The 22,947-nt window shown below is 36.9% G+C and overlaps 1 protein-coding gene and 1 long non-coding RNA gene across 2 annotated transcripts in view; one reads left to right on the top strand and one right to left on the bottom strand.

The window, feature by feature from the left end:
• LOC105098877 (phospholipid-transporting ATPase ABCA3) overlaps positions 1–19,660 on the top strand; it is a 123,230-nt gene extending 103,570 nt beyond the window's left edge. Inside the window, exons 28-32 of the mRNA XM_064478510.1 lie at positions 6,892–7,079; positions 7,581–7,751; positions 8,143–8,333; positions 19,048–19,121; positions 19,507–19,660. Coding sequence (XP_064334580.1) covers positions 6,892–7,079; positions 7,581–7,751; positions 8,143–8,333; positions 19,048–19,121; positions 19,507–19,647 — 765 coding nt within the window. The 3' untranslated portion in view covers positions 19,648–19,660. The remainder of the gene's footprint in view (positions 1–6,891; positions 7,080–7,580; positions 7,752–8,142; positions 8,334–19,047; positions 19,122–19,506) is intronic.
• On the bottom strand, positions 8,324–22,794 carry LOC135319213 (uncharacterized). Its single transcript, XR_010377673.1, has 3 exons — positions 22,561–22,794; positions 17,531–17,751; positions 8,324–9,759 (listed from the first exon to the last, which is right to left on the bottom strand). It is a non-coding gene; the product is annotated as an uncharacterized LOC135319213 (long non-coding RNA).
• Positions 22,795–22,947: the final 153 nt, after the last annotated feature.

Consider the following 22,947-nt stretch of genomic DNA (forward strand, 5'->3'; position numbering starts at 1 on the left):
AGAGTAAATACAGGACATGAGTATACTCAGAGGAGGATATGCTGAATGTTAGATGTCTGCGACACATTTAAATGGGAGAATATCCAATAGACAGTTGGAACCTATGATAGTGAATTGATACAGAGATATACATTTCATGGGATTCATCAAAGTGTAAGTGAAATTTAAACTATGGAACTAGATGAGAGAATCTACTGGGAGTGTGTATAATAATGAGAAGATACGGGCTGAATCCTGAGGATTATCAACATTTCTAAGATATGGAGACAGAGAGAATACCTGGAGACGTTGGGGAGGATTAGTGAGTTACAGGAAAATCTGGGTAAAGTTTTATCACAAAATCCATCTGAAGAAAAAACTGGAAAAAGAAAATGAAATACAGATGTCAGGCAAGACAGGTGTCCTCTGGACATCACTGAAACAGGAAAGCAGTGGGATGACAATGAGGATGGGGAAATAATGAGTGGGGACCAAACTCAAAAGAAAGGGAGATGTCAAACAAAAGGGGAAGAAGAATGACACTCAGAGTTTAAGGAGATGACAAGAACAGAATTGTAATTTTTAGCAACTAGAATATATTTACACAAACAGGAAAAAAAAGCAGTAAAAAGTTTAAGAAGAAAATTGGTAATACATAGGAATGGGAGCTCTCTGAGGAAAGAAAGTATTCATTCATATGGGCCATAAATCAAAACAATATGAAAAGGTATATAAGTACCAACTCTCATTTTCTCTCCTACCCACCTTTGCCTCATTCCATCCCAAGCCTGTTATCATCCTACAGTTTTTTATATGTATATCATCAATTATAAAGATCTGTTTTCCATTTTATTACACAAAATGTAGTATACTATGTACAATCTTTTGGACCTCGGCAAATTGCTTTCCATATGTGGATATATATATTTACACCACACCAGCAATTTTTGAGAGTGGCTATTTCCCTACACTGACCATAGCAGAACATATGATCAGTCTTTTGGGCTTTAGCCAGTCTGGCAGTGTAACCAAGCAAGCAGGATTGGTTTCCTGCTGCCCAACAGAAAGACCAAATACTGAAGCAACGGTCTTCTATAGAGAGAAAAGACTTTATTTATTGCAGGGCAGCCAACCAAGGAGATAGAAGGCAAAGCTCAGATCTGTCTTCCCAATCAGCTTTGAGTGGGAGTCGGAAACAGGAGGGTGTCCGGGTTAAGAAATGATTGATAGAAGGGTAAGGGGGAAGTTTCATGAGTCCTCTGCACAGGCACAACTGTCTTCATGCCTTTTCATGGGTTGCATGTGCAAATTGGGAGGGGGTGGTTTCCTTCTGTTGCACGTGGTGGATTTTCAGCCTGTGACATCCAAAGTTCACTCATCAGTCATTCTGGTCCCTCAGTGGTCCTATGCGATGTTGAGTCGAAGGAAACAGTCAGCAAATTGTTTCCTTACAGGTGATTTCCTTGGTATTCTGCAAAGCAAGCTCTGTAATCTCAGTTAATCATTTCTTGCTAGTGGATGTGGGGCATGTTTGGTGGGCTGTCAGCAAGCTGTTGTTTTTCGAGTAGCTCAGAAGTCCCAGCCAATCATTTCCCACTTCAACACAGTGGAACATAGTTTCAGTAGATTTTTTTAAAAATAGCATTTCCGTATAGTTTTAAATAATTTCTTATTATGGGTGAGGCTGCATAACTTTTAAAAATAAAAACTGTGAATATTTAAAGTGCACAACATGATGACTTATATACATATACTTATTACTACAGTCAAGCACATCAGCATATCCTCACAGTTACTTTTTGTGTGTGTGATTAGAAGACTTGAAGTTTACCCTCCTAGCACACTCCCAGTATTCAGCAGAGTATTATTAACTACAGTCAGCATACTGTTGTATCTCCAGACTTATTCATCCTACATAACCTGAGCTTTGTACCCTTTGACCAACATCCCCCTTCCTGTCTCCCAGCTCCTGGTAACCATCGTTCAAGTCTCTTCTTCTAAGTATTTAACTTTTCTAGTTTCTACATAAAAATGTGGGGTGTTTTTTTTTCTTTCTGTATCTGGCTTTTTTCATTTAGCATAATGTCTCTAAAATTTAAAATAATTCATAGTGGCAGAAAGTACATCAGTCATTGCTTGAAGAGTAGGAGGTGAGGAGTGGAAGGCAGGTATTACAAAGGGACACAAAAACTGTTGGGGATGTGGGATACACAGGCTATCTGGATTGTGATGATGGTTTCACAGTTTCAGTGACAGTATTTATCAAAGTTATCAGCTTGCACAATTTAAATATGTACGGTCTATCGTATGTCAATTATACCTTAACAAAGCTGTTCACAAGATACGGTGGTGAATGGTGGAAAAATAAAAACTTTTCAGAGGAAAAAAAATGAGATTTATTACTTCCAGCACACTCTTGCTAAAGGAAATACTAAAGGATTTACACTTCAAGAATAAGAAAATTGATCCATGACAAAAGCCTTGCAATGAAATAAGGAATGAAAATGAAAAGACAGTGGTAAATATATGTGTCAATGTATTTTGATTTCTAAAGGTAATAATATTAATGAGAATTATAAACTAGGATTGAAATACATGACAATACAAGTTCCAAAGGTAGTTAATGAAGTTATAAAGTATTCTTATTTATACAGTCTAGAGGTAAAATAGGGTGATTCATTTTTTATTTTGATATGGTTAACTTGACTATTTCACATTTTAGAGTAACCACTAAAAGAAACAGTATATATAAATTTCAAAAGTAAAGCAAAAGATGGAGTGATAAAAAAAATGCTCAATCAGTCCAAAATAAGGCAAGAAAAAAGAGTAACCAAGATATAGGACAAATATAATATATGAATCAAGTTGACAGATTTAAATTCACATATATGAGTGATAAATTGCAGTATAAGTGAACTCAACATTACAGTTAAAGAACAAAGATTTAAGTTTGGGTGAAAATAAAGCAAAGAGAGAAACAAAAGACTAAACTATATCCTCTTTACAAGGGGCATATTTTAAAACATATGAAAAGTCTGAAAGTAAATGAAGAGGAAAAAAAACACTATGAATATACTAATCAAAAAAGCAGGGGTAGCTATAATATGAGACAAAACATTAAGGCAACAACTATTACTAGAGTTAGAAGAGTGTGATTGCATAATTTTCATCAGGAAGACATAGTTTAAAACGTTAAAATGTCTAAGATTACAGGCTCAACATTTATAAAGTATAAAAAAGGGGGAATTCAAGGAGAAACAGACACATGATTGTAGTGGCTAATTTTAACATCTTTTTCACTGTGATAGAACAAAGACATTAAAAACTCATTAATGAGATGTAGAATATTTGAATAGAACAATTAACAGGCTTACATTAAAGAAGTATACAAATATTGTACCCAACAAATGAAGAATGATACTATTTTTCATACAAGGAATATTTATTTAGAAGAACTGATCATATGTTGGATTAAAGCAGGCTCAATAAATTTCAAAGATATAAAAAGATGTATAAATTTTTATATATTAAAGATATCATTAGAACAACATAAGCCTTTGTAAATCTGAAAAAAGGGAATCAGCCATAACAGAAAACAAGGTGGAATTCTAGCCTAAAAACATCAAAAATGACAAAAGTGGCACGAATACTAAAAGGTAACATTTATTATGGAGACGGAGAAGTTATGAGTATTTTTTGCACCAAATGACACAAAAGCAACCTCCCTAAGGCATAAATTATACGAAATATGAGAATAAAAACATAATAAATGAAATCTTTAATCCTCTTATTTTAGTACAAGACAGATGATGTCAACAAAATAAATATGGATAAAGAATATGTAAGCAACACAGTCAATATGGTAAACATGATTGTTATATATCAAATTCTACATTTCTCAAAAATAATTCAATAATGGGTATGACCATTTTTATGCCATACATCAAAAAACAATCTTTCTAAATATAAAAACATGTATATTCTGATTATAATTGAATACAATAAAAAAAATCAGAATATGAAAAGGCCCTCTCATTTTGAAATTTAAAAATTCATCTTTAGATGACTCTTGCTTTCAATAAAGTATTACAAAATTTCTAGAAAATAATGAAAGCATTACATGAGATTATGATATACAATCAACCACTACTCAGAGAATAACATATGACCTTATATATGCTCATTTCAATTTAAAAAAATAAAAATAAACAAGTAATAACCACATGGTTCAGAAAACAATGAATGGAAGAAAGCATATAAAAGTATAACTGTAGACAATAAATACATAAATATGTAAAAATATAATAAAGTCAACTAACCAAAAAATAAGTCAAAACAACTAGAACTTTTTAAAAATAGAGAAATAGCTAAACCTATTAAAACCGGAAGGGAACACAAATAACATTTACTAGAAATCATAAGAAACAGAAAGTACTTGATTCATTCAATTCCATGTAAATAAAATGTGAATCTTTAATAAAAGTAATTTTCTAGCTACATACAAATTATTAAAACTGATCTCAGAAGAAACAGAAAATAGTAAACTGAGATAATCATAATTTCTGTAGAAACATAGAGGAAGTTACCAAATATTTACTCTTCAGTGAAGTAAAATAAAATAAGATAAAATAAAATTAAGCACTAGTCACAGATGGATTTCATAGGGACTATTCTATCAGCATTTTAAAGAGCAAATAAAAAGAACAGTCTTTAAATGTTCAGATCATAGGAAAATGATGGAAAACTGTCATAGAAAAATCAGGAAAAAACAATATAAAATAAGAATAAATATATTTTAAAACAAAAAATTTGTCATTCTCTGTCTAACTTACTTCACTTAGCATAATATCCTCTAGGTCCATCTACGTTTGTCACAAATAGCAAGATTCCATTCTTTTTTATGGGTGAGTAACACTCCATTGCATAGATATATCACATCTTTTTTTTTAACATTTTTTATTGAGTTATATCATTTTACAATGTTGTGTCAAATTCCAGTGAAGAGCACAATTTTTCAGTTATACATGAACATATATATATTCATTGTCACATTTCTCTGTGAGCTACCATAAGATCTTGTATATATTTCCCTGTGCTATACATTATAATCATGTTTATCTATTCTACATTTTGAAATCCCAGTCTGTCCCTTCCCACCCCCTGCCCCCTTGGCAACCACAAGTTTGTATTCTATGTCTATGAGTCTGTTTCTGATCTGTATTTATGTTTTGTTTTGTTTTAGATTCCACATATGAGTGATCTCATATGGTATTTTTCCTTCTCTTTCTGGCTTACTTCACTTAGAATGACATTCTCCAGGAACATCCATGTTGCTGCAAATGATGTTATGTTGTCGTTTTTATGGCTGAATAATATTCCATTGTATAAATATACCACCTCTTCTTTATCCAGTCATCTGTTGATGGACATTTAGGCTGTTTCCATGTCTTGGGTATTGTAAATAGTGCTGCTATGAACATTGGGGTGCAGGTGTCATTTTGAAGTAGGGTTCCTTCTGTATATATGCCCAAGAGTGGGATTCCTGGGTCATATGGTAAGTCTATTCCTAGTCTTTTGAGGAATCTCCATACTGTTTTCCACAGTGGCTGCACCAAACTACATTCCCACCAGCAGTGCAGGAGGGTTCCCTTTTCTCCACAGCCTCTCCAGCATTTGTCATTTGTGGATTTTTGAATGATGGCCATTCTGACTGGTGTGAAGTGATACCTCACTGTAGTATTGATTTGCATTTCTCTGATAATTAGTGATACTGAACATTTTTTAATGTGCCTATTGATCATATCACATCTTCTTTATCCATTCATTCATCAACACACTTAGTTTGTTTCCATATTTTGGCTACTGTAAATATTATGCTGCAGTGAACATGGGACTGCAAATATCTTTTTGAGTGACTGTTTTCATTTCCTTTGGATAAATACACAGAAGTGGAACTGCTGGATTATATGGTAGTCTATTTTTAATCTTTTGAGCAATCTCATACTGTTTTCCATAGTGGCTGCACCAATATACATTCTCACCAACAGTGCACAAGGGTTCCCTTTGCTCCACATCCTCACTAGTATTTGTTATCTCTTGTTGCCTTTTTGATAATAGCCATTCTAACAGGCATGAAGTGATAAATCATTGTGGTTTTGATTCTCATTTCCCTGATGATTAGTGATGTTGAGTGCCCATTCATATGCTTGTTGGCCATCTGGATGCCTTCTTTCAAAAAATGTCTATTCAGGTCCTCTGCCCATTTTTTAATCAGATTGTTTGTCTTTTTGATGTTGAGTTATATGAGTTCTTTACATAGATTGGATATTAACTTTTTTATCAAATATATAATTTGCAAATATTTTCTCCCATTTGGTAGGATGCCCTTTTGTTTTATTGGTGGATTCCTTTGCTGAACAGAAGTTTTCAGTCTGATTTACTCTAACTTGTTTACTTTTGTGTATATATATGATATATGTTACATATATGATCATATATATCATATATTATTTTTATGTGTGGAAGAGTTGGCCTGATACAAGTACTTGGCATTACCAGAAGTGAAAATCTTATACATGATTTTAATTGATTTAACAGAATGGCAATTTCTTAATGATATTTGAATAGACATCTTCATCTAACAAAAAACTGTATTGGGCACATAATAATACACAATACATATGTGTTGAAAATTCCAGGTAGGGATGTTAGTATTCCATTCTACCACCATGGGTTCCACCTGTAAAAATTCTTTAGACCAAAAAAGAAATAATCCTTGTTGGGAGCTCTATGGGTATCACCTTCTTGCCAGCATGGGCTAGAAACCAGGTTTTCTATCTCATCCATGTAACTGTATGTTCAATGGAAGAACTGACTTGGGTCTATTGCTAATGAATTACCCTCTGGATTCAGATTAGGTCAAGAATTGGCTATTGTCCTCAATCTGACCCCATGCTGAACCACATGACAGGTCGGGAATTGCTGATCATGTATGCCAGGCTGCGGGGGGTCCCTGAGCCAGATATTTACATGTACGTGGAAATTTTTTTGCATTCAATGCACCTGGAAACCCATGCTGACAAGTACATCTACACATACAGGTGAGACATTATGCTACTGTATTTATTAAGCTGCCTGCTGCACACCTGTGTTTCTACTGTTAGAATGAATGCCTGTAAACTCAACCTGACAACTCTGTCACACAGAGGCCATGACTATGAAAGAGCCTTATGTCCTGTCAGGGTTTGGATGTCAGGAATAAGGCAGATCACACTTGCATAAAGTTAACCTTTTGTAGGCATGAGCTGTAGCCTTTGCATTTCAAAAATGAGCAACTTCATCCATATATGACTATGTTTTTTGTGTCCTCTAAACAAAAATATTTTGCAAGACAATGATGCTAAAATAAATTACCCCAAAAAAAGTCATTTTAAAGAAAATGGGTTGATATACACACCTGGACTTGGGCCTGCTGCCCTTTGTGAGTCATATCAAAGCAGCATTGTGGGTATATGAGCTAATTCTGTCCTATGAATTAATGATGTATATATCCTTATTTCTTCTTTCTCCTCCACTTTCTCTCTCCTTCTTTGACGACAAAGTGGAGGAAACAAACGTAAACTGAATACTGCTATTGCCCTAATGGGAAAGTCCTCAGTTGTCTTCCTGGATGAGCCATCTACTGGCATGGACCCAGTAGCCAGGCGCCTGCTCTGGGACACAGTTACATGGATGTGTAAAACTGGCAAAGCTATCATCATAACCTCTCACAGGTATGACCCACTGGGAGACTTGGTTGATAGAAGAGTATAGGAGGGAATTATTCGGAGCCAGGAACATAGGTCAGTGAAGTTGTCTAAGTATGTGAACTACATAAGAGGGACTACGAACAGATGATGATTCTTGGCTTTAGCTCAGTTGAGTTCTGAAATCCAGACTTGGTAGAAGATTGGAAGTTAGAGAACTGTTCCTATTGTGAAGTTAAAAATCAACTGCTTTGAATTTTAAAACCTCCTCTTGCCAAATATGGTCTTAGTGATGATCATCTTAAAATACCAAGCTTTCTACTACAAGCGCTACCTTATAATCCTAGCTCTGTTTTGAAATACAGAATTCTCCCTCTGAAAGGGAGTCTCTTCAGCCTTGTACCCTTTGTGCCCCTAGCATGGAAGAATGTGAGGCGCTTTGTACCAGGCTGGCCATCATGGTAAAGGGCCAGTTCAAGTGCCTGGGCAGCCCTCAGCACCTCAGAAACAAGTTTGGTAACGTATATATTCTGACAGCAAAGATTAAGATTGATGAAAATGAAGATAAACTAGCGGAGTTCAAAGAATTCATTGCAACAACTTTCCCAGGTAAGAGAAGTAGGGTTGGCTTGTGAAAACTGTGTTAAGTCACGTATGTTGTGCTGCTGCATGTAATAATTAACTTTTTGCTGTGAGTTACTGATGTTTATTTTCAATTAGGCTCCTTTGGGAATAGTTTTTTTCTATGAATTTATTCCTGATTATGCTAAGAAGCTTTCTCAAAATAGCAGAGGCTCTCACCAGTCTCTTGTAGGAACCAACCAGTAAGATAAATGTGTTCAGGTGTATTTATCTGGAGCTAAATTATTGAGGTTAAGTCTCTATTTTTTACGCTTGATAAAAATTTTGCAGGTTTCCCTTTTCTGAGCATGTATCCTCTGCCTTTCCCTGACTCCTGAGACAGGAAATGCCTATGAAATGCAAACAAGAACAATAAACTCCCTTTTCTCCTTTCAAGGAAATAATCTCAAGGTGTGACATAAAAATGAACTATTTTGCTTTTGTGTGCTAACTTCAGTAAGTGCCTCTCTGTGCCCATGGTAAACAGTAATTTACAGCCAGCTTCTATTTATTTCTACCCCCACTACTTTATTCTAATTATTAAGCAGAGACATGGTAAGTCTTTTAGTAAGTTTGACTGGCTTAGTCTCTATCTTGAATAATCACTGTCAACAATGTGGTGGCCAGATGGTCATGATGCAAAATTAAAAGCATGGAGGCTATAACAATGGTAAAGCAATAAATGGTATTGGCCTACACTAAGGAAGTGACCGTCAGAATGGAGAGGAAGAAACAATAAGAAATGGATATACATATTGGAATGGGCAACTCAAGTGGAGGAACCACTATATGGAGAAGATAATTCAGTATCAATTATATAAATTATACCTAGATATTCAGATAAATATGTTCATTAGGCAGCTGAATATTCATTTAGTTATTCATTCATATAATAAGATTTATGGAGCATTTATTGTATACAGTGTAGAAGATACTGAATTAATCACACAGGATCATATATACTGTGAGCCACTCCAACAGTGTACTTGGCCTGAAGGTGAGAGAGGACACAAAAAAAATGAGGACAAACTTGTCTTAAAGGAGATGAACACAGCAGCTTGACTGTGAAACTATGTACTGCCAAAGAAACCCAATTACTTCTTGCCCCATCAAGAATACTGAGGTATGCTGCATGACTGTGGATGGGAATAAGCTGACAGACAACAGCAGCCAGAGCTCTCAGAGGGCATCAAAGCAATTCAGATCTTACGAATCACTTCCAAACCCTGTCAAGGTGAGCTGCTGGGGACATCTCAACTACAGATACCCACTTCTGGCCCACAAGTAATGCTTCATGCACCTCACCTGCACACAACAAACATCCTGTGACTGGCTCCCTGTGTGCAACCCCAAAGGTGTCAAGAGTAAGCCTCTGAAGACAGCTGATGTGCGTGCACAGAAAGGTGGTCCGAATCTGCGGGATTGGGAGAAAGCACACAAACCTGAGCATTCAACATCACACTAGAGAAAGCAGATAGTATGCTATTATGACCCAGCCTGGCATAGAAGGATCATATAGAAGGCATACAATCTTAAGAATTCACCTCCAAAAGGGAAAAAGTATGAAGCAAGCACACCCATAGGGAAAGTCTGAGAAAGTCTGAGAAAGCTTCAGTCTCCCTAACGGGGTTGATGGAAGGCATCGCCCTCCTGAAGTCAGTCAGAAAAGAATGGAGGAGGTGACTGTTCTTTCAAATGTAAAGACTCGAGCTCAAATTTAAGGGATGAGATATTCCACACAGCTGGAGGTATCAGCACCATGATTTCAAGCTATGCTACAAAGCTACAGTAATCAAACCAGTATGGCGCATGTGCACGCATGCACGCACACACACACAAACAGATACATAGCTCAATGGGACAGAACAGAGAGCCCATAAATGAAATCACACTTACATAGGCAATTAATTTAAGAAAAAGGAGGCAAGAATACACAACAGGGAAAAGGCAGCCTCTTCAACAAATGGTGTTGGGAAGTCTAGACAGCCACATGCAAAAGAATCAAACTGGACTACATTCTCACACTGTATACAAAAATAAACTCAAAACTGAATAAATACTTAACTGTTAAGACTTGAAACCATAAAACCTCTGGAAGAAAACAGGCAGTATGCTCTTTGACATCAGTCTCAGTAATAATTTTTTGGATATATCTCCGCAGGCAAGGGAAACAAAAGCAAAAACAAACAAATGAAACTACATCAAACTAAAAAGCTTTCACACAGCAAAAGAAGCTATCAACAAAACAAAAAGGCCGCCTACTGAATGGGAGAAAATATTTGCAAACAGTATATCCAACAAGGGGTTAATATCCAATATGTACAAAGAACTCATACAACACAACATCAAAAAAAAAAAAACCAACCCAATTAAAAATGAGCTAAGGACCTGAATAGACATTTTTTTACAAAGATATACAGATGGCCAACAGGCAGATGAAAAGATGCTCAGCATCACAAATAATAAGGAAAAAGCAGATCAAAACCACAATGAGATACCACCTCACACCTGTCAGAATGGCTATTATCCAAAAGACAACAAATAACAATTGTTGGTGAGGATGTGGAGAAAAGGGAATCCTTGTGCACTGTTGATGGAAATGTAGGATTTCCAGTCAAGATGACAGAGTAGTATGACCACAAGCTCACCTCTCCTCAAGACTACAACAAAACCACAACCAACTGCTAAACAGCCATCAAGAAAAAAAGACTGGAGCCTAGCAAAAAAGATCTTCTTCTACTGGAAACATAGAGAGGGAACCACAGCGGAAAGGCAGGAGTGGTGTGCTTACGATATAATCAGGCCCCATACCCCTCAGATGGGTGACCCACAAGCTGAAGAACAATTAAGTCACAGAGGCCCTCCCACAGGAGTGAGGGTTCTGAACCCTATGTCATGCTCCCCAGCCCAGGGTTCCAGAATTAGGAGGAGGAGACCCCAGGACATCTGGTTTTGAAGGCCTGTGGGGCTTAACTTCAGAAGCCCCATGGGACTTGGGGAGACAGAGACTTCATTCTCTTGGGAAGCATGCACAAGATCTCACGTGCACCAGGTCCAGGGGCAGAGACAGTGATTGCATAGGAATCTGGGCCAGACCTGCCTGCTGATTTTGGAAGTTCTCCTAGGGAGGTAGGGGACGGCTGCGGCTCACCCAGGGAACATAAAAGCTGGTGGCGGACATCCCAAGAGTGTTCATTGACATGAGCTTTCCAGGAGGCTAACATCTTGACTGGATCATTAGCACCAAGACCCAGCCCTACTCAACAGCCTGTAGGCTTAAGGGCTGGGAAACCTCAGGCAAAACAACATACTGGGTGGGAGCACAGCCCCACCCATCAGCAGACTTCCTGAGCCAAAAAGGCCTCTAGACAGTGCCCTATCCACCAGAGGTCCAGGATCGAGCTTCACCCAGCAGTGGGCAGGTACCAACTCCTCCTGCCAAGAAACCTGCATAAGCCTCTAGTCCAGCCTCACCCACCAGGGGGCAGATACCAGAAATAAAAAAACAACAGTCCCAATGCTTGTGGAAGGAATTCACAAACACAGGTCAGACTCTGCACTGGGACCAGCTGGACTCTGGCCCTTGGGTGACAAGAGAGGAGTGTACTGCTGGGAGACATATGACATCTCCCACAGAGGGCCACTTCTCCAAGGTCGAGAAACATAACTAACCTACATAAAAATACAAAGAGACAGACAGACAAGATGAGGCAGCAGAAGAATATCTTCCAGGTCAAGGCACAAGATAAAATCCCAGAAGAAGTAAGTGATGAGGATATAGGCAATTTATCCAAGACAGAGTTTAGAATGATGATGGTGAAGATATTCAGAGAACTCAAGAGGAGTACAGATGCACAAAGCAAAGTTTTTAGCAAAGAGCTGGAAAAGATAAAGAACACCCAAACAGAGTTGAAGAATAAAATTACTGAAATGAATAACACACTAGAAGGAACCAAGTATAGACTAAACGAGGCAGAAGAATGGATTAGTGACCTAGAAGACAGATTAGTAGATACTGCAGAACAGAAAAAAAGAAAAAAATGAAAAGAAATGAGAATAGTTTAAGAGAACTTTGGGACAACATGAAGTGCACTAATATTTGCATTATAGGAGTCCCAGAGACAGAAGAGAGAGCAAAAGGACTTGAGAAAATTTTTGAAGGGATAATAACTGAAAAGTTCCCTAACTTGGGAAAGGAAACAGTCACTCAAGTCCAGGCATCATGGAGAGTCCTACACAGGATCAGTCCAAAGAGGAATACACCAAGGCACATAGTAATCAAGTTGATAAAAATTAAGGATAAGGAGAGAATATTAAAATCAGCAAGAAAAAAGCAACAAATAACATATAAGGGAACTCCCATAAGATTATCAGCTGATTTTTCAGCAGAAACCCTTCGGGCAAGAAGGGAGTAGCATGATATATTTAAAGTGATAAAGGGGGAAACTTACAATCAAGAATACTCTATCCAGCAAGGCTCTCATTCAGATTTGATGGAGAAATCAAAAGCTTCACAGATAAACAAAAGCTAAAAGATTTCAGCACCACCAAACCAGCTTTACAACAAATGTTGAAGGACCTTCTCTAGTCATCAAACCGTAAGAGAACAAAAATAATAAAGAGGGAAAAAAAAAGAGAGAGAGAGAGAGAGAGACCTACAAAAGATTGCTTTGTGGTATTTTGTGGTTCCTTATAAATTCTGGAATTGTTTGTTCTATTTCTGTAAGGAATGTCACGAGTATTTTGATGGAGGTTGCGTTGGATCTCTGGATTGCTTTGGGTAGTGTGGCCACTTTGATACTGTTGATTCTTCCAATCTAAGAGTACAAGAAATCTTTCCATTTCTTTGTGTCATTTTGGTTTTCAGAGTATAGGTAACCTCCCTGGTTAAGTTTATTTCTAGGTATTTTGTTATTTTTGATGTAATGGAAATGTCTCTGCCAGCTATAAAATTCTGGTTTTTGAAGTGGAAAAAAAGAGAATGAAGGGCTGCAAATGGCAAAACATCCTTCTTTTTTATGGGTGAGTTGTATTCCATTACATATATATAATGTATGTAATGGAATACATATATATATAAATATATATATATAAAATATATATATACTGCATCTTTATTATCTATTCAACCATTGATGTGCACTTAAGATGCTTCCATATCTTGGCAATAATAATGTTGCTGTTAATAGCAGGGTGTATGTATCTTTCTGAATTAATTCTTAATTTGTAGTTGGCTTTATTCCTTTGCTAACTATGTAAGTTTAAAAAGCTAAAGCTCTAAACATTCTTAGAAACAATGAACAGTACATATATGTAAATTTAAAAATATATGTGCATTAAAAAAAAAAAGATCTATCAAGCCTTTAAAGACATGGAAGAAATTTAAAAGATATATTACTAAATGAAAGAAGCCAGTCAGAAGAGGCTACAAACTGTACAATTCCAACCAAATGACATTCTGGAAAAGGCACAGCTACAGAAACAATAAAAAGATTGTGGTTTCCAGGGGTTTGGGGAGAGGGAGGGAGGGAGGAATGAATAGATGGGAGTACAATGGATTTTTAGGACAATGAAATTATTCTGTATGATTCTACAGTGGTGGCTACATGTCATTATGCATTTGTCAAAACCCATAGAATGTACAACATCAAGAGTGAATCCTAATGTAAACTATAGACTTTGGTTGATAATAATGTGACCATGCTGGTTCATCGATTGTACCAAATACGCCACACTGATGAGGGATGTTGAGGGTAAGGGAGTATGTATGTGTGGGTGGGGAGGGCTATGTGCAAACTCTCTGTATTTTCTTATTTTCTGCTCAACTCTGTTGTGAACCTGAAACTGCTCTAAAAGAATAAAGTCTATTTAAAAAAAGAAAACCAATTTTAAAAAAGATCAAAATTGGAAGACTTACTCTTCCTGATTAATTTCTGATTCAGGAAGTATAAAGAATAAAAAGATATATATATAGACCAGTGAAATGGAATAGAAAGCCCAGAAACTAACACTTTTATATATGGTCAATTGATTTTCAATAGTTGGTTGAAAAGTTTAGGGTGCTGAGTTCATTAAGTGGAGGAAGGCCAGTCTTTTCAAAAAGAAAAAAATGGTGCTTAGAAAACTGAATATTCATATGCAAAAGAATGAAGTTGAACCCTTACTTTGTACCATACGCAAAATTTAACTCAAAATGGACTGAAGACCTAAACATAAGAACTAAAACCATAAAACTCTTGGCATAAAATATTGGGTAAAATCTCCAAGACACTGGATTTGACAAGGACTTCATGCATATGAACCAAAAGTACAAGAAAGAAAAGAAAAATAGATGTATAGGGGTAGGGAATTAAGAGATACACACTACTATGTATAGAATAAATATGCTTTGAGGATATATTGTATAGCCAATATTTTATAACTTTAAATGGGGGAAAATACTGCAAAAATACTAAATAACTATACTGTAAACCTGAAAATAATATAGTATTGTAAATCAACTATACTTCAATTAAAAAAAGAAAAGAAAAAAACAGATGAATTGGACCATCAAAATTAAGAACTTTCGTGTATCAAAGGACACTGTCAAGAAAGTGAAGACAACCTACAAAATGGGATAAAATATTTGCAAACAATATAATGACAAGAGACATATCCAGAATATAAAAAGATCTCCTAAAAATTAAAAAAAAACTAATCAAAAATAGGCAAAGGACTTGAGTAGACATTTCTCAAAAAAAAAAAAAAATATATATATATATAAATGACCAATAAACACATGAAAAGATGCTTAACATCACTAGTCATTATGTAAATGTAGATCAAAATCACACTGAGTCACCATTTCACACCTAGTAGGATGGCTATAATCAAAAATGGACAATAACAAGTGTTGGTAAGAATGTGAAGACATTGAAATTCTTGTGCATTAATGGTGCAATCACTGTGGAAAATAGTTTGAGAGTTCCTCAAAAAGTTAAACATAGAATTACCACGTGATCTAGCAATTCCACTTCTAGGTATATGCCTGAAATAATTGATATCAAGGACTTGAACAGGTATTTGTATACCAGTGTTCATGGCAGCATTACTCACAATAGCCAAAAGGTGGAAAATACCTGTGTCTATCAAAGATGAATAGACAAATAAAATGTGATCTATTATACACAATGGAATACTAGTAAGCCATATAAAGGAGTGAAATTTTGATACATGCTATAACATGGATATACCTTGAAAATGTTATGCTTAGTAAAATAAGCTTTGGCTTATTCAGAAGGACAAAAATTGTGTGATTCCATTTACAAAAAGTACCTAGAAAAAGTTACCTGGGACTGGAGGCAGGGGTGATGGGAATTATTGTTTAATGGGTACAGAGATTATGATGAGAATGATGGAAAAGTTTCGGGTATAGGTAATGATGATGAATCCACAGTATTGTGAATGTAATTAATGCCACTGCATTGTACAATTAAAATGATTTAAATGATAAACATCATGCATATTTTACTACAATGAAAAAAGACTCAGAAATTAGAGACTATCAAAAATGAGTAAGGCAGACTGAGGAATTTCCTTTCAAGTTTACTATGAATCTTACTTATTAATAGATGTTGAATTTTATCTTATGATTTTTACACATCTATCAAAATGATTTCATAATCTTTGCCCTTTTTTCTGTTAATGTGGTGAATTACATTGGTTGAATTTTTAATGTAAACCAACCATGTATTCCTGGAATAATAAATCTCACTTGGTTGTAATGTATTCTCTTTTTTACATATTGTTAGATTCAATTTGCTAGTACCTGATAAGTACATTTTCATCTGTGCTTAGAAGATATGTTGATCTGTAATTTTCCTTTCTTGTAATTTGTGGTGTCTAATTTTAGGATCAAGGTTATACTGTCTCATAAAATGAACTGCGAAATGTACTTTCTTTTCCTACTTCCTGGGATACACAGTGGGAATGAGTTCGTATATTGACTAAAAAATATGTACAAGACTGTTTACTAAAGCACTATTCATAATGGCTGAAACCTATGAGAGTGGGACTCTATAAACAGGGGAATGGATAAATAAATTATGGCATGCTCATAACAGAATGGAGTATGATTGTTGAAGTGGAATACTGTACACGTACACTGGAATACTATTTATTGATGAGCATGCACAAACTACAACTACATGGCATACAACCCAAGCACAATATTGAAGGAGAAAAAAGCAAACCAAAAGAATACTAGCTGTATGACTGGATTTGTATAATGAACCAGTGTTCATTCACTTTGTGAAAATTCATTGAGCAATATAATTGTGATTTGTTTACTTTGCTGTATGTGTGAAATTTCAGAATTTTCTTTAAAAAGTAACAGCAGACTTGAAAAAAAAAAGCGAACAAAGCCTTCTGAGATAAAAATTATAATTACTGAAATTAAAACCAAATGACTAGAATATGGCAGCCCAGTTTTGAATTTTCCCCCATTTTTTCTTGCTAAAATGGAATAAATAGAATGACATAAGGGAAAACACCTTATAACAAAAGCTAAGTGACAGAGTATCCCCCAAGAACCCTAGAATACATGCAGTTAGGCCCAAATCACTGAAGCAACAAGACTCATACACAATAAGCAGTTACTCTGCACGTAGCCAAGGGAAGAGAAAGAGCTAGTTTTGCTATTCCTAGCAGCTACGGAGACCAGCAATTGCTAAGTTTCGGAGAGACAAATTTTCTTTATTGAAAATGTAACCAAAACAAGCTGGAAACATATAAAAGGGTGTTCAACATCGTTAGTCATCTGAGAAATACAAATTAAAATTGGCAATGAGATACCACCACACACACACACATCAAAATGGCTAAAATTTTTTAGTTGACCATACCAAGAGTTGGTACAGAAGTGAATAAAGGGGACTTTTACACATGGCTGGGCAGAATATAAAATACTTGGAAATTTTTGCCAATATCTACTAATATTAATGATACTCAAACTTCTGCCCCATCAATTACACTCCCAGGAAAATGATTTTATTTAAATAACAGGAGGTAGGTAGAGAATGTTCAAAACAAAATTGTATGTAATAGCCCCAGACCAGAATCTGTATTAGTTATCTCTTGCTGCATAACAAATTACAAAAAAACAAAAAAAAAATACTTAGTGGCCTAAAACAATAATAAACACTTACCACAGTTTCTGTGGGTTAGAAATGTAGGAGAGGCTTAGCTGGGATGTTTTCATTCAGAGTCTCTCATGAGGTTGGAGTAAAGCTATTGACGGGGACTTCAGTTATCTGAAGGCTCACTGGAGGATCTGCTTCTCACTCATGTGGCTGTAGACAGACCTCCCCAAAGGACTGCTTGAGTGTCCTCACAACATAGTGGCCGGTTTCTCCCACATCAAATGATCCTAGAGAGAACAAGACAGAAACCACAATGTCTTTTATAAACAAGCCTCAGAAGTCATACTGTTATTTCTACAATAACCTGTTGACTGCACAGGTCAGCCCTCTTTATCATGGGAAGAGAATAAACAATTTTGTGATTACTAGGAGGCAGCTGTTATGTGTCCACCAATAGTCAGGGTACAGTCACACACTGGAAACTTTATAGTAATGAAAATAAATGAGGTATAGCTACGTACAACATGGATGAAGCTTAAAAATATATTGAGTGAAAAGCCAGATAAAAATAATACATACTATACAGTTGCATTCATATGAAGTACGAAGAAGGTAAACCGAACTATAATATTTAGGATTCCAGACTTAGATAATAAAACTATAAAGAACAGCAAAGAAATGCTCACCATAACAGTCAAGAGGGTAGTCGTCTTTAGGAAGTAAGCCTTGGTAGTGATACAGGTGACTTCTAGAGTGTTAGAGGCCAGTTACATGTTTGTCAACTTAATTATAATTCACTAAGCTATACATGTATTTCCATATTCTTTTTATATGTTTGATATATTTCACATTTTAAACATTTAAAAAACGTTACTTACTCATGGAGGCTATGCAGAGATTCATTAGAAAAGAAAATCACTTACTATAATTGATATACAGATTATTTGTTTCAAATATTTTAATCCCAATTAATTCCACTTGTAATAATCTCCAACTGGGTAATAGTATAAATACACCCTATCAGTTAGGAATGGCTACAATATTACTAACACAATTTTATTTCTGCAGTGAATGCCTTCACATCTGTGTTACATAGACATCAATTTCCTCTTTCCTTTAGGATGAAGGTTACCTGGTTATGAGAATAGTATGGAGATCCTACTGTACACACACACAAACACATACACATGGGAAAAAAAAACACACCTAAATTTTAGGAGCACAGTTTCAGGACAATGTTTAGAAACAGAGTCCTGTAGAACAACAGAATTCATATGAGTGTGGTCTGGCAAAGTGAGCATGTGAGTTATCAATTTTTCCATGCCTAAAAGTGATCCTCTTACCCTCTGCAATTTTACAAACTATGGGCAGTAAGACAATATTTTATATGGAAGCAAATCTATTGAAATACTTCACAAAGTCATATATACTAAACAGAATGTAATTATGTCATCTGTATTAACTGCATATATTCTTTCTATTGGTGTGGATAATTGGAATGAGAATTATTTGGGAATTTTGTAAAACTCTGTCAAATACGTGGCCCTCTCTGTTACTCACCTGTCAAATCTTTCCTTTCTTAGGTAACATCCTAAACCAGGAGCATCAAGGGATTATTGGCTACTACATTCCCAGCAAGGGAATTTGCTGGGGAAAGGTGACTGTTCAAATCATATCTTTCTAATATTATGTGTTAATAGAAGACTATTAGGAAGCAGTGTGATCCAAGCATGTGGAATGGGAGCATGACATTGGCAGAGGAGGAGAACCTATAAGATACTTTCCAAAGACCCCTATAGTTTGAGTGAGACTTCTGACCTAAATTCTAATATTCCATACGTATCAAGAGAATGGGAATGGAGAACTGCCTCCTCTTCTCTCTGCTTTTCAGCCATCTTTCCCTTCTGCTTTCTAACTTCCCCCTTCCATATATTTTTGTCCCTAAGCATAAATCTGGCAAGAATTGGGGAATGATTGAGCGGGAAAAAAGTCCATCTGGGGATACCACAGTGGTAACACCACCATTTTTTTTTCTGTTAAAGGTGTTTCATATTATGGAGGAAGCTAAAAAACTATTCAATCTAGTAGACTATTCCATCAGTCAGATAACACTGGAACAAATCTTCCTGACTTTTGCTAATATTGATAAAATGGGAAATGATCAAGAAATAAAGCTGCTATGAGATTCAGTTTCAACCAGTGACCACTGTCTTTCTTAGACTGCTGCCTGCAACTAGATACATAGAGGCACCTCCCTCTCTCTCCCCTCTCTCCATTCATCTCTTTTCTCTTTTTCTCCTCCCCTCTTCTCCCCATCTCCTTCTTCTTCTGCTTCTTTTCTTCTCCTTCTCCTCCTTTTTCTTCTTCTTCTTCTCTCTCTCTCTCTCTCGCTCTCTCTCTCTCCCTCCCTCTGCCCCTTTTCTCTCCCCTCCTTCTCCTTTTGTCTCCTTTTTCCTCTCTCATTCTTTCCATGTATACACAAACTGAACTCCCAAAGAAGAAAGTTTACAATCTTTGGTGATTAAGGTAAGTGACCTATTGTCAAGAATGAAATGTGAAGGGTCCGATTTTACCTGACTTGCAAATTGTCAAGTTAGCTTACAACGGTTCCGTGAATAGTGGCAGAAGACACTGGAATCCTGGGTCATAGACACAGAAAACTTACAGCAGTATCAGTATTCAGAGGTCATATTTGTGCCAGTTCCCCTATCCCTAATTCTCACAAGGCAACACAAAAAGAGCCAGGTAAGGCATGTAAGTTTCATTACAGTATATTGTTATAATTATTCTGTTTTATTATTAGCTATTGTTGTTAACATCTCTTACTGGACCTAATTTATAAATTAAACTTTATCATAGGTATGTGTGTGTAGGGAAAAACATAGTATATATAGGGTTTAGGACTATCCCCAGTTTCAGGCATTCAGTGGGGGTCCTGGAACATACCCTCCTCAGATAAGCGGGGACTACTGTATTTATTGTGCCTCTCAGTATCTGGGATATACGTAGGAATTACCTCAGTTTATAACCTCCTCTCTTCCTTGTTTCCTTGTCTCCTTAAACCCTTTCCCATGGAGTGATGGTACCAAGCATAAGCTAAGTACAGGTACTGCCCCGCTGGAAAAACCTGATATCATCTTTCCGGATAAGCCATCTTCCAGCATAGAACCTGTGGCCCACAGCTTCCTCTGGGACAGTGTCCAGCAAAGCCGTGGTCATAACTTCCCACAGGTGTGGCCCATATTCTGACTGACTCCAATTTTTAAGATTTCTCTCTGCTGTCTTACCCAAGTTATGCTCAAGAATTGCTAACTAGCACTAACAGCCATCTTCTCGTTCTTCAGGTAGAAACTGTATGTTCTACAACATACAAACTACACATACAACCAACAAAAAAAATGCCTACACAGTGCAAATGCTCTCTCTACATAAGTAACAGACCACCGTTAGTCAGACATAATCAGCTTATCTGTCCCTACGACTTTTTTCTCTCTGGGCATGTGGTAAAGTGGTCCATAGTTCTGGATTTGCTCTGGCTTTGCTTGTCACATTGGGTTGCTGAAGTGCTTACCACGCCAAGCAGTGGAAAACATCCTAAGAGCCCCTCTTTTACAGGAAATGGTCACTGACCTGAGTCAGCTGCCCTAGCACTCTTCCCTAAAGAGCCAGATGGGCTACATAGGTCCTTATAAGGGGGACAAAGTGAAACAACTCAATCTAGTCTCTGGTGAACATTCACTAAGTGTCCATCCGTATGTCATGAATGTTAGCCAAGTTTGGGACAAATTATCATCTGTTGTTTATCTATCGTATATATAGTAGTGTGTATCTGCTAATCTCAAGTACCTAATTTATCCGTCTCCTACCCCTTTCCCCTTTGTAACCATAAGTTTGTTTTCTATGTCTAGGTGTCTGCTTCTGTTTTGTAAATAAGTTCATTTGTATCATTTTTTCAGACTCCACATATAAGTGATACCATATTTGTCTTCCTCTGATTTGCTTCACTTAGTATGATAATCTCTAGGTCCATCCATGTTGCTGCAAATGACATTATTTCATTCTTTTTTATGGCTGAGTAGTATTCTAGTGTGTGTGTGTGTGTGTGTGTGTGTGTGTGTGTGTACAGCTTCTTTATCCACTCATCTGCATTTTAACAAGTACCCCCTACATCAATCTGATGCATGTTTGGCCTTGAGGGGAAATATAAGCTAGGCCTTCCAAGGGATTCTCAAATTAAGGTTTGCACTTTTAACATTTAAGAAGTCATTTTTATTCTTAGGAATTTTTCCTGGCATTAGTACAAAAGACCACCAGGTAACAGCACATCTTCCTTCCATCAGGTCACCATTCAAACAAGACTTATGCTAAAGCCATAGTAAACAGATGAGTAACACATTTTTCCTTCCATTATTTCCCAAATTTACCAGTGCCAGGACCTCCTTGTCAAAGCAGCTTTGAAAATAATTTCAAAGAAGACAGATCAGCGATCAGCCTAACTTGCTTGCACATTTTAAAACTGTATTGATATCGTGACGTCTAACTGGATATCACAAGAACTAGAGCATGGATATCTAGGCCAGGTCCAAAATATTCATTTTAAATAACATGTTAATCTTGAGTTCCCTTCCTTGCTTGTCTTTGTAATCTTTGTTCTCACTTAGGTTCTCCCCTTCATATCTGACATCAACCAGTGAGGTGCATATCAAGCTTACTTAGATCCCACAAACAACCAAGAGAAAAATTAAAGCAGAGGTTTTAGGACAAAAGGGATGCTTGTACGTCTGTTTAATAGGTAATGCAGAGATCCAGGAGAAAATGGGAGAACAAATTCCTGAGCATGGTGTCTGGCACAGAAAACTTCTTAAATTAATACTCTCTTTTACGAGAGCACTGATTCCCGCCCCCCCCCAAACGTCACATGACTCAACATGCAGGCTTCAGCTCAGAAGTCTCTCACACACCACTACCAGTCAAAACATTTCAACTTTTCTAAGACGAAAACTACCGTTTTTATTCTCTCCGTAATCCCGTCTAGACTATACGTTCCATAGAAGCAGAGACCTCAGCTGTTCGGATTTCGTAGGTTTCGGTCTCACCTGTGCGTGTCCCCGGCCTGGTCTGGGAATGAGAGCGGCGAACTCACAGGACAAGGCCTCCGCTCTCGTCGAGCTAATGATCCAAGCTAGAGGCCACTACGGCCGGCTTCAAAGCCCACGTCTCTGCAGAAGGGTAGATAGCGGGAAGTCTCCCTGAGAAACCGGCTTGCAGACACCGAGTTGTCCTAGAGCTCAGGAGAGGACTGGAGCTGGGAGCCCGCGGGTGGGGGCCGGGAGCCCGCGGGCGGAAGCGGGGAGGAAGGGGCTCTCTCATTGGACAACCCAAGTCGGGAGAATCCAAAGTGGCGGGGGTGGGGGTGTGGGGGAGATTGTGATGGGCTGTCGTAGACTTAGTCAGAAGAGGATTGCAGAGGGGATATCAGAGCA

The sequence above is a fragment of the Camelus dromedarius genome, chromosome 24 (genome assembly GCF_036321535.1).
Source record: "Camelus dromedarius isolate mCamDro1 chromosome 24, mCamDro1.pat, whole genome shotgun sequence".
Lineage (NCBI taxonomy): Eukaryota > Metazoa > Chordata > Mammalia > Artiodactyla > Camelidae > Camelus > Camelus dromedarius.